This window comes from Microtus ochrogaster, unplaced genomic scaffold (genome assembly GCF_000317375.1).
Source record: "Microtus ochrogaster isolate Prairie Vole_2 unplaced genomic scaffold, MicOch1.0 UNK20, whole genome shotgun sequence".
Classification (NCBI taxonomy): Eukaryota; Metazoa; Chordata; class Mammalia; order Rodentia; family Cricetidae; genus Microtus; species Microtus ochrogaster.
The window spans coordinates 3847020-3858967 of record NW_004949118.1 but is presented as its reverse complement, the minus strand read 5'-3'; the positions used below and the strand labels follow the sequence as shown (position 1 = coordinate 3858967).

The 11948-nt window shown below is 43.8% G+C and overlaps 1 protein-coding gene across 1 annotated transcript in view; it reads right to left on the bottom strand.

Annotated features, from left to right (window-relative positions):
• The window catches only part of Arhgap28 (Rho GTPase activating protein 28), a 115660-nt gene that overhangs the window by 37617 nt on the left and 66095 nt on the right, over window positions 1-11948 (bottom strand). Inside the window, exons 4-5 of the mRNA XM_013353955.2 lie at window positions 10499-10588; window positions 4516-4605 (exon numbers count right to left, since the gene is read on the bottom strand). Coding sequence (XP_013209409.1) covers window positions 4516-4605; window positions 10499-10588 — 180 coding nt within the window. The remainder of the gene's footprint in view (window positions 1-4515; window positions 4606-10498; window positions 10589-11948) is intronic.

Sequence of the window (11948 nt, the reverse complement as noted above, 5' to 3'; positions counted from 1 at the left end):
CTACATAGTGGGTTCTAGACCAGCCTGGCCTACATAGTGGGTTCCAGGTTAGCCTGGTTTACACAGTACGATCTTGTCTCAAAACAGATACACAAACAACAACGACAATAATAAAACTCTAAAATAATAAATTCTCTTTTATAATCCTATTTCCTTTCTTAGTGTGGCTCCCTCCTACAGGGAAATCCTGCCACTGCTCTGCACCCCGCTTGTGCCATCAGAAGCTGAGTATCCCTTTATAGAGTTCTGCGAAGTGAGTTTCTGCTCATGTCTGGAAGGGTACCAGCAAGAAAAAAAAAAGACATAGAAACTCTACCAAAAAATTTACATGCAAGCTATATATTCTATATAAATTCTAATGTGGAGTTATTATCTGTGAACATGTGTAACTTCAAGAAACTGCCATTCTATTAAGAACCTTTTCCATGCTATCCACACACAAAAAAATCCATCCTTTTTCCCAAGACCGTGATGCTGGGTCTTTAATTTTCATATTTATTTAGCAATCACTGAGCACCTGCTTCATGAAAGCCCCTTTATCACATGCTGCAGACTGCAGAGGGGAATCTCACATTCTCAGCCTCGTGCTGTCTTTTGATTCCTGTTTTGATTTCAAGTGAGATTTTCAATCTCTATAAATTGTATAAAGCACATGCAAACAGGTGGCTGGCTGTTGAAATGCAGAGGCCTGTACACGGCAAACCCTACATGAAAGGACAGAGGTCTAGGGTCAGAGTTCAGGGTCAGTCACACTTCCGGTCGCTCTAAAACCTACCACCGCAGCGGACACGCCCACGGCTACAGTTTTGACTGGACCTAGCTTCCAAATGCCCACTTGGCATTCTTGGCAAGTGGTGGACACTTGAACGAGTGGAGTCTGGTGGGAGGTTTGAGGTCACTGGGGACATACACTCAAGGGAGACTGTGGGACAGACCAAAACAAAGTGCCAGTCTCCTGTGACAGCAGGGAATGCAGAGTGAGATTAATGTACTCCAGCGCCCAGCAGTGATCCTCAGGCAAGGACTGGCTCTTGGAATGACTGCAGGTATCAAAGGTGATGGATTATCCTTCTCATAACACAGGATGACACTTGCATCTGGCTCATGCACACCTTCCTGACCACTTTAGAGCACCCCGCATTGTGCACAGCACCTTACAGTGTGACTGTTACAGGAATAGCCACTATACTGTATTACTGAGAAAAGTATGGCAAGAAAAAAAACATCTGGCCAGGCAGTGGTGGTGCACGCCTTTAATCCTGGCACTTGGGAGGAAGAGACAGATGGATCTCTGTCAGTATAAGGCCAGGCTAGTCTACAGACAGAGTTCCAGGACAGGCTCCAAAGCGACACAGAGAAACCCTGTTTCGAAAAACAAAACTAAAAAAGAAAGAAAGAAAGAAAAAATAACATCTGTATGTGTTCACTACAAATGCAATGAAAATGTCTTCCATTTGTAGTTGGTGGGTCTGTGGTTGAAGAGATTCATTTCAATAAATACTGGATGATCATTTGATGTAATTCAACTTACAGTCCACAATAATGCAATTATGAGACTAGAGATCCAGAACAACGGTCTGCATAATTATGAAAGATGAGAAGAAAAGCCCCAATGAGCCTTTTAAGAGGAAGGTATAACCTTTCTCTGAGTTCATCTGGAGAGAAACAACTTCTCAGAAGAAGAAGGAAGACTTGCATGTGAACGTCACTCTAGCGGATTTCAAATAGAGACCATTACAATATGGGGGATAACTTGTGGTCACTTCAAACACAAGAAACAATAAAGATGTGGGTGAACACGAGAGAAGACTATTTTCTCAGAAAACAGGCAGACCACCTTAGACGATTCCGCAAAGTCTAATATTAGGGCAAGTGGTCAACGTATTCCCTGGGACAAAATCGTGGGGTCTAGGGGCATGAAACACTAGAAACACTCAAGACTTCGAGCTGCAGTGGATTGGCCTCTGGAAAATCAGAGACCTCCATGCTCTCTCACTCACATGACAGAAGCCCCACCCTAGAGAGACTCCAGCTGGTGAACCCCCAGTTTCTTATAGCAAAGAGCCAAGAGACTTAGGATGTAGTCACCTCATGGAGAAAGCTGGAGAGCACTTTCAATGCAGGTACAGTAATGGTTGAGATGGCATCTTGCTGGAACCCCGGCAACTCCCATTTTAAAATCTTGATTAATCAAGATTTCCAAGGAAAAACATCCTCTGAATAGCAACCCAAAGTAAGAGAATTTGGAGACTGCTGCCAGCGAGGTTGTTTCTAGACCCCAATATTGCTTTATTTATGCCACTACCAATTTTATTTCAGGGGAGAAAAAGACCCTTGAGTGATTAATTCATCCCGCACAGGTCCCCGATTCGCACGTGGGAGCAGGTTCTTTCTCTCACGTCACCATCCTGCTCATCTCTTCAACCTAAGAGTCTTTGCGAAGACCATATGTGGTCGGTAAGATTTCTTTGACCCAATGCCTGGAATGAATCGATGCTGTGAAAAGCTAGCAGCAAAGAATGAAGAAAAGGAAAATGCATTGCTCTGACTAGTGACTGCGTTAGGTATCCATCCATCTTCACATTTGGCTTGGTGTGCCCTTCATTGCTGGCTTGCACTGGGCACTGGAGGCGGGATTAACGCTGCCTTGATGCAGTGAAGTGATTATATACAATGGTGGGTGCTCTCCTGTAAACCAGAGTGTTTCTGGGAGCTCTGCTAGAGCTTTAAGCAAGGCTTGCCCTTTGGATCCATGACGTGCAGCTGTCGGAATGGTGGATCATGAGGGGGGATAAAGCTAATGTCTGGGAGGTTACTCGGTGACTGCTTCAGGAATGAAGAAGATGCCCATGAGTGTCTGTACCAAAGAAGAAACTACATTGAAGGACACAGCAACAAACAGTCCACGACCATGATCGCACCTCTGGGCCTCAGAGATGGGTATGAAGAGAGGAGAGGCAGAAGCAGTTGAGAGTGATACGTAGGTATGGCCTGGGCACATGGGTACCACCCGGTGAAAGAGTAAGTAGAAGATGCTAGCTAAGGGCTGATTGGCATCATTGTGTAAGCCTTGTTGCAGGTAACCCTTTATGGAGACATCTAAATTTCCAAATGAGATCCCATTATAATTGGCATGGATTTCAGGTGACCTCAAATTATAGACGATGTTACTGCACCTATGTTCATATATATATGAGTAACAACACCGCTTTTCTAAACAATGGACAACTCTCAGGAGTGGGTGATTCATGAACGTCAATTATCACATTCCTCAAATAGACTAAGAAACCGCTGCCCCAAGGGAATCTCTCCGGAGCATACATCGGGCTAACATCTGCCTTCCATCAATCTGGCATCAGAGAACCAGGACCTCATCCAAGAGGGGGGTGTGTCTTCCACTGTCTTCTTTATTTCTCGCCTGTGCCCAAAAAGCAGCTCAAAGACTCTTGCGTGTGGACTTGCACTGGTGGAAGCACAGGGGAAATGACAAGTATTTTGGCTGTTGCTCAAGGCGGAGGGGCAGGAGAGTCTATGCAAAGAGAAAGCTGTGTGGGGGGAGTCCTCAGGGGTCAGGCTGGGAATGAAGTTCTTCAGTGTTCCGCAGGAGTTTTCTCTCTTAGCCAGGAAACAAAGGGACTTGGAGGTTATTGTGGGGAGCAGAAGCCAACTCAGGGAGCTGCTGGAGACTATCTGGGGGAACGCTGTGAGGAGGGGTGGGTGAAAGTTCACCACTCCCTCCACACTTGATGCTGTAGAGTTCACTTTGATTTCCAGAAACAACTGTGTTAATTAGCAGAGCCCCCTTTAAACTTAGATGATTTGCTGTTGCTTTTGTGACGCTGGAGTGTGAGCCTAGGGCCTCGTGGATGCTAGGCAAGCGAGTGTTCTTCTTCTGAGCTAGACTCTAACCTTGTTTTTACCAGTTAATATTCAGTATCATTGTGGGAATGTGTATGGGAGGGCATGCGAGTCTGTTCATGGATTTGTGTAAACATGAGGTCAGCCTTAGCTAGCTGCTCCTCAGGAGTTGTCCACCTGAGAGCGGATCTCTCACTGGGACCTGGGGCTCACAGAGAGGCTAAACTAGAGGCCAGTGAGAACAGACATCTGCCTGTCTCTGACTCCCTGGTCCTGGGAAGAGAAGCGAGAGCCACCACACCTAGGTCCCTATGTGGGCACTGGGTACCGGACTAAAGTCCTCATGGTCACACAGCCAACTCTTTCTACACCTCCCCAGCTCCCCTTTTTAAAATTTTTGGCATAGGGTCTCACTAGCCTGGATTTGTTAACCCCCTGCCTTAGCCTTTCCTGTAGTTGAGAATACAAGCCTGTCCCACCAGGCTTCCTTAGTTTGAAGCATCCTTCTTACTTGTAAGACAGTTGGTGGGTTGGCAGTAGCTGTTGATTTTGCAATCTTCATTCAAGTTTTCTTAATTTGCCTTGAAAAAAAAATCACTACTCTTACTTTCCAACATTGTTGTCTAACATGCAATTGCGCTGACATCAAGGACTTACCACGGAGCCACTCTGGAGGTCCACAAAACTACCTTCCTCATCCCCGGTACCGTTGGATAGGGTGGTACTCTTGAGAGAAGTATCATCTGGCTAAACGGAGAAACAAAACAGTCACTCTTATTCAGAATTACTTCCAGTGAGTTTGTGCATTCCGCTGGCGACAGGGATGTGCGACAGATGTGAGATTATGACTGTCTGGGTCTGGACAGCTGTGTACGGCCATTAGTGATGCACTACTGTGAGACCCTGAACACCAAGCCCTCTGCTAGATGCTGGCTTCTGCGACAGACACTCTACCACCTGCCACGTACTCTGCCTAACACTCTCTTGGCTTATTTCTAGGGCGCTAGGTATTAAATAAAACACTTCATTTTCAGGCTCAAGTGACGCTAAGAGGATCATATGGCAAATGTGGGCAATAAGGCATAAGTAAGCGTAATCTTACTCAAAGAGTTTCTGGCAAAACTAAGGTCTTCCTGATCAACAGGAAGAGGATCAGACATGGCGGTGCAAGGTTATAACCCAGCACTGATGAGACTGAGTCAGGATGATTGTGAATTGTATAACAGCCTGGGCCGCAAAGGAAGATGGGTTCTGAAAGGCAAACTAGATATGTGTAATCCCCATCCTCCTATGATAAGACCACAGGTGACAGCATGGGGCCGCCAAGTTCTGTGTCCACTAAGAATGGTGGGTAAACTAAGGCCCAAAGATGTAAGGGTGGCAGCCACTGAGGATCAAATCTGGCCATGTCCATGTGTCTCATGTGTATGTATTATCAGACCTGAGCTGCTCATGTTAAGTCAAGTAGATGAAAACCACGTTGGTTTTGTTTTTGATTTGTTTTGAAATTATATCACTTTTTTTTGTAGAATTAATCAGCAATAGTACCGTATATATTTTTCACTGGTAAAGCTAGAAAGAGGAGAATCGAAGTTTGTTTGATATAGTGTGCAACTGTATATTTTCAGTATAACTACTGAAAATGTGAATTTTCTTGACTAAAGATATAAAATTGAATATATTTGAGAAGTAAAAAACCAGAATATTTTGTCTTTTATAATTCCACTCTTGATCATTTCCCTTGATCATATTTCCCCCATATGACCTAAATTCTTTAAAAATGAACAAGAGGTAGATGCGGCAGTATAGTCAGGGGACCCCAGCACTTAGTGGGTGGAGGTAGAAAGATGAAGAGTTCGAGTTCAACCTCAGCTACTTAGAGTTTGAAGCTAGCCTGAGCTATATGAGACCTTGCTGCTCATAAATAAATAAGTAAATCAGATGATAGATAGATATGTAGATATATATCATCTATCTATCTGCCAATCTTTCTATTATATCTATCTTTCATCTATCTATCTTTCATCCATCTATCTATCTATTTATCCATCCATCCATCCATCCATCCATCCATCCATCCATCCATCCATCCATCCACTCATTTCCCTCTGTCCTGAGCGCAAGCCTGCCTCCGCAGAAGTGAAACTGCACGACCCGCCCTCTGCCATTTCCCAAGTGCACTCTGCAGCCCTTCGCTGTATTGCAGCGTCTCAGCTAGTGTTCACATTCAGAATTGTAGTGTGCGCATTTGTAAGCAGGTCTATTATTAATCTAACTGATTAACTCTGCCTTTGTCATTTTGATCTCCTTAACCTTTCGTCAGGGTGCTAAGAAGAAAGCAGAAGAAACTGTGTCCTCTCTGTAATCAAACAATTCTTTACTATTTTAAAGAAACAACTGGAATACAAGAACTGGCTGAACAAAGTTAATCAAGGTGCCAAATAACAACCGTCGACCTCTCCCCTCACCCAAATCACTACACATGGCAGATTTTACAGGAAACCAATTTTCCACAGCCCTGGAATTCAGCAAAAAAATTCCACAATAGAACAATTGACAGCAATTACTAGATAGAAAACAAACAGTAAGAGGAATAAGAGGGATGGAAAGATGGACTAGTAGTTAAGAGCATTGGCGGCTCATTCAGAGGATAGGGTTCAATTCCCAGCACCCACATGGTGGCTCACAAACACCTGTAACTCCAGTCCTAAGGAATCTGATGCCCTCTTTTGGACTCCCAGGCCACCAGGCACACACGTGGTACACAAACATACATTGTAGGCAAGCACTCTTACACACAAAATAAAATTAAAACATAATTAAGTAGCATAAGACAGAATTCCTACAAAAAGACAAGAAAAACAAGTTAATAATAAAAGGGTAAACAAAGCAGGGGTGATGCAGGCAAATATTTAAACTTGGGTGAAAACACAGACACTAAGCTGATTTCTCCCTTAAATACGGACAGTTCTTAAATGTAACCCTAGGAAAACAGAAAGCATACCGAGTCTAAATAAAATAGACTCAGTACCGTAGGGTAAGTGGGCTACTTGCACAAGAGAGGTGTCAGAGACGTCACAGGGAAAGATACGTGAGAGAGAAACAGTGACCTAGCTTTTCGGGAAATAGGACAGCATCTTCCTCTCTCTGATTCTGTACTGGGGAGAGGGCTTGTTTGCTCCACCCGCCCCCTCTACACACCTTAAAGCTAAGTGCTGTGAACACAAACAATTCTGCCTCTGGAGAAACTGAATCTACAGAGGAAACATACGACAATTTCCTACAGTGCTGAGGAGAGTGGGCCGAGGGCGCAGGGGTCTGGGAAGGAGACAGAAAGACACCCTAGGACCACACACTCAACCAGAGGTGCTCCAATCACTGGAAGCTCAACCCCAGGACTCTAGCTGCCACCCAGTGGGAGTGTTCCAATTCCCTCAGCAGAGGGTGCTCAGCCAGGGGTAAATCCTTTTCTGCTTGCGCCACTGAGCAAGCCACTCCATCAAAGTTAATATGTTCTCCACACAAAATATTTACCTTTGGAAAATTCTGGGAAAACATTAAATATTTATATCTTAGTAGACACTTAGGATGCTGAAGAAATGTTTATATTGAGGTCAGTAATTTTGTTTTCTCGTGTGAGCTCACCCACAAACACCAAGAACTAACTGACAGCATCCTCCACACAGGACACACACACACACAAATCTATTCTGGTTATTACTTCTGAATGTAGTTTTTTGTTTTTTGGGTTTTTTTTTAAAGATTTATTTATTATGTATATAGTGTTATATATGCCTACAGGCCAGAAGAGGACACCAGATCTCATCTTGGATGGTTGTGAGCCACCATGTGGTTGCTGGGAATTGAACTCAGAACCTTTGGAAGAGCAGCCAGTGCTCTTAATCTCTGAGCCATCTCTCAAGCCCTGAATGTAGTATTTTTGAAGATAGGATTTCACTCTCCTGGATTTATCTATGAAATTAGTCCCTGCTGAGAGCAGCAATGTGTACTGATGCTGTTTGTGGTTGGTGCTTGGCAACCATTGAAACTGTGTGGGCTCTTGACTCAAGAGAAACAAGGATGCACACCCTTTAGCTACATGTTGCTGTGGCGTATTGCTCACAGCAGCCTGAACTGTAAGCAATCCAAACATCTATCGACAGGTGAACAGAGATGGCAACAGGGGGCACAATTATAAAATGGACTCTGATCTGCCCGTAGGTCTTAAAATTATAGTTATGAGTAAAGGCAAATGCTAAAGCAGCCTAGTGTTTAAAATTCCACATAAACGGAGATGGAGACAAGCAAAGGTGTTAATCACAGCACGATTTGCCTCTGAAGGAAAGAAGGGTTGTCCACTGACAAGGACAGGGAGGCGTTCAGCGGTGAGGGCCATTTTCTGGGAAGCACATTTGTTAAAACTAGTTGAATGAGATGCCTAAAGTGTGGTGTGTTATTTGTAAATTATGCCCCAGCTTCAAGAAGGCATAAAAAGAACTTGTATCCTCAATGCTTTAAACTGTTGCTTTGGCTTAGAATGCATCGCTATAACACTGGACATATAAATTTAAAAAGAAATTTTTCTTTAGGAATAAGAGTATGTTTTCTGAAATACACACAGAGTTGGGAAGCTAAATAAAAATTGTAATAATTTGAAACACAGTGTTGAAAAAATTTAGAATACGTGGCAAAGAAACTAATGCAAAATTTGGCAAAGAGTGAAATATGATTAAAGCAAAGCAACAACCATGTAATTTGTGTGCTAGGAGATGGACCACAAGGATTGAGGAGAAAGGTTAACTCAAGATACAATGGAAGAAAATCTCTCGAAACTGAACAGAGGCGGGAAAGACTCACGAAGGCTGATCAGAATGAATGAAATAGAACAGAGGTCTTTGTCAAAGTTCAGAATCCAGAAAAAAAAATGAAATATTTTTCATAATATCCAAGAAATAAAACAAAAAGTTTAAATAAGAAACCCAGATAACTTATTTTTAAGGGAATAGAGTCTAAGCAAGTACAGGGGAGAAAATCCTTATAACCTAGTAAGGGTATTATAGACTGACCACAGAAAATAAGAAAAATTCCTCTGTGCAGGTAGGTTTTCTAGGGAAAGTGAGGCTTTATGTTGAATACAGACAGCCAGGAGGCTGCTGCTCCTGGGGAAACATCAGCTTGGTTTCCTAACCACAGGGCCGGGGCAGAGACTCAACCTACCAGTTGAGGGGCATCACGGAGAGGCAGTCAGTTAGTCCCCAGGCTAAAGTCACCCTTGTGCTGTTTGTAATTGCACCGGCTTTGATTTTTTTCATCATCAGTCTCTTTAATCTGTGATTAAAACAAACTCCTACTTGTTTAAACCAAGGTTCCTGAGATTTCCTTTCCTAGGAAACACAGATGCAACCGATGCCTCTCAACAGATGGCACGATTGTATTTTGCCATGAATTATAAAACAATGGCAAGTGTTGAGTTTGATTTTCCAGTTAAGACACTGGCAGTAAACTAGATTGACTGCTTCGCCTTTTAAATAAACTAGCATCTCCAATGAATATTTCATCTCTGTCGACTGAATACAAGAAAAATACCCTCATTTATCTCTGTGGGACGTGACTGGTAGACTAGGATTTTGACGATAGCGGTTGGAGTGTAAATCCTTGTAAGTACCAAACTTAGTGCCATTTGTCACTCAGAGTCAAAGATCAGCCAAGTGCAATTCATGAACAGCCAGCCATTCATACATACATTGTAAGCAACGTACTGCAGGGTAAATATCTGTGCTAGTACTAAGACCGCAAGACTTCTATGTACTTTAACCAGTGGATTGAGATACAGCTGATTTATAATTACCTATATAACTAAACTCAAACACAGAATATGTACTAAGCATATAATTTGATGAAATTAATTTAATAAGTTTTGATCAAATTAGCTCCTATGGAATTAGTCATTACTACAGTCAAGATGATGAACGCCACCAGCGTCCCAAAATAATGCTCATACCCTTTAGAGAATCTATATCCCTAGGGAAATCTATCCTTCCCTCCTTTCCTTTATCTCAACTTTCCAGGAAATCATCATGACTTCCCCAGGAAGTCTCCGTCACTGTGGGTTAGGTCATATTTTTGTATTTTTACATTAACTGAATGTTTTGCCTGGCTTCTTTCACGTGGTACTAGTGGGAGACCCATCCATGCCGTGGATGAGTGGCAAGGAAAGATCCAGGAAGCCACCAATGGAGGCACAGTTCTTTCTGCTTCCCAGTCATGGAGCCCTGGCTACTGCCCTAGTCTTCCTTTAGTCTTCCCTCTTGGGTGTGAGGGGAGGGCAGGACGGATTGCAGGAGATGGTGGAGAACAGGAAACGGAGGGGAATGAGAAAACCCAAAGACAATTCAATCACCGCGTTCCTGAGTCATGTGTCTGTTTCATCGAACACGCAGTCAATTACATGTTCACCTGTTAAACTTGGCTCATTTGCTGCTGACTAGTTTTCTTAGGAACTCATGGAAAGTAGTCAGGTGTGCTGACAGACGTGGCTGTCCAACCACCTCAGCCACACTGCCCGAGTCTAAAGTCTGGCATGACTGTCTCGAAGAAATGGCGTCATCCTAGTCCCCATGCACACTTTTCCATTACTCACCAGAGGGCCACTTGTTTTGGTAACTCCTGGCGGTTCTTTTTCTTCCTTGGTGCCGTCCAACTGAGTAGCACGGTCACAAGACTCACTGGACTAAGGAAAACAAACAAATTCACTTTCCTTCGGCTCATCACTGCAAACATGGCCATGTATCGCACTAAACAAATGTGTGATTTATAAAGTTACACAAAGACACACAGAGTTCATGGCTGCTTGTGTGTTGATACAGCACTTACCCATTCATTGACAATCATAATACACACCTTGGGCTATAATAGAATTATTTCACAGCTAGCTGCATGCCTACATCCTCGTTTCTTCCTTGAGTGTATGAACATCATGATTTGCTCTATGATCCTACATGTCCAACTAAAGACTCAGTGTTACCGGCAATGATTGCATGTAGCAGGAAGTATACTCTGGGGACATGGATGTGTTTCCTGGGGTGTCATACATCCTCTGAATACCATGCATTCACCTCAATGCTGAGGAGAGCAGAATGGAAAGATGAGAGTTGGCAGATTCATGCCTGGCTGTCATGGCACCGTTGGCCTTTCAACTATGAGTCCCTCATGCAAAGGGTAAGCCTTTACCCCTTTTCCCCTCTTTTTAAATTTTTAATACAATTTTTTCTCATTTTACATAGCTATCCCTGTCTCTACTCCCTTCCCTCCTCTCTCTTCCTCCATCCCCACTCTTCCACCTTCCCATCCACGCCTCAGAAAGGGTAAGGCTTCCCATGGGGAGTCAACAGAGTCTGACACTTCACTTCTATCCAAGACCAAGGCCCTCCCCTCATATGTAGGCTGAGCAAGGCATCCCTCCAAAGAGAATGTGCTTCTAGATGCCAGTTCAAGCACTCAGAATAAATCCTGCTCCCACTTCCGTGGCCTCACAGGCTGTCCAAGCCTCACAACTGTCCCCCACATTCACTGGACCTAGTTTGGTCCTATGCAGGTTCCCCTGCTATCAGTCTAGAGTCAGTGAGCTCTGACTAGCTCAGGTCAGCTGTTTCTGTGGGTATCACCATTATGGTCATGACCCCTTTGCTCATATCATCGCTCCTCCCTCTCTTGGGCTGGTGTCAGGTAGCTCAGCCCAGTGCTTCAATGTAGATCTCTGCATCTGCTTCCATCAGTTGCTGACTGAAGGTTCTATGATGCCAATTAAGGTAGTCATCAGTCTGATTGCAGGGGAAGGCCAATTTAGGTGTCCTCTCCACTGTTGCTTAGAGTCTTAGCTGAGGTCATCCTTGAGGATTCCTGGGATTTTCCCTGGTGCTAGGTTTCCTGATAGTACTTTAAAGGCTCCCTCAATCTCTCAAGGATAACAACAGTCTAGAGTCCACGACCCCAGAGAAATTAGGAAACAAGGAGAACCCTAAGAGAGACATGCACGGATACCCCTGGGAAGGGGAAACAGACAAGATCTCCTGCGAAAATTGGGGGGGGGG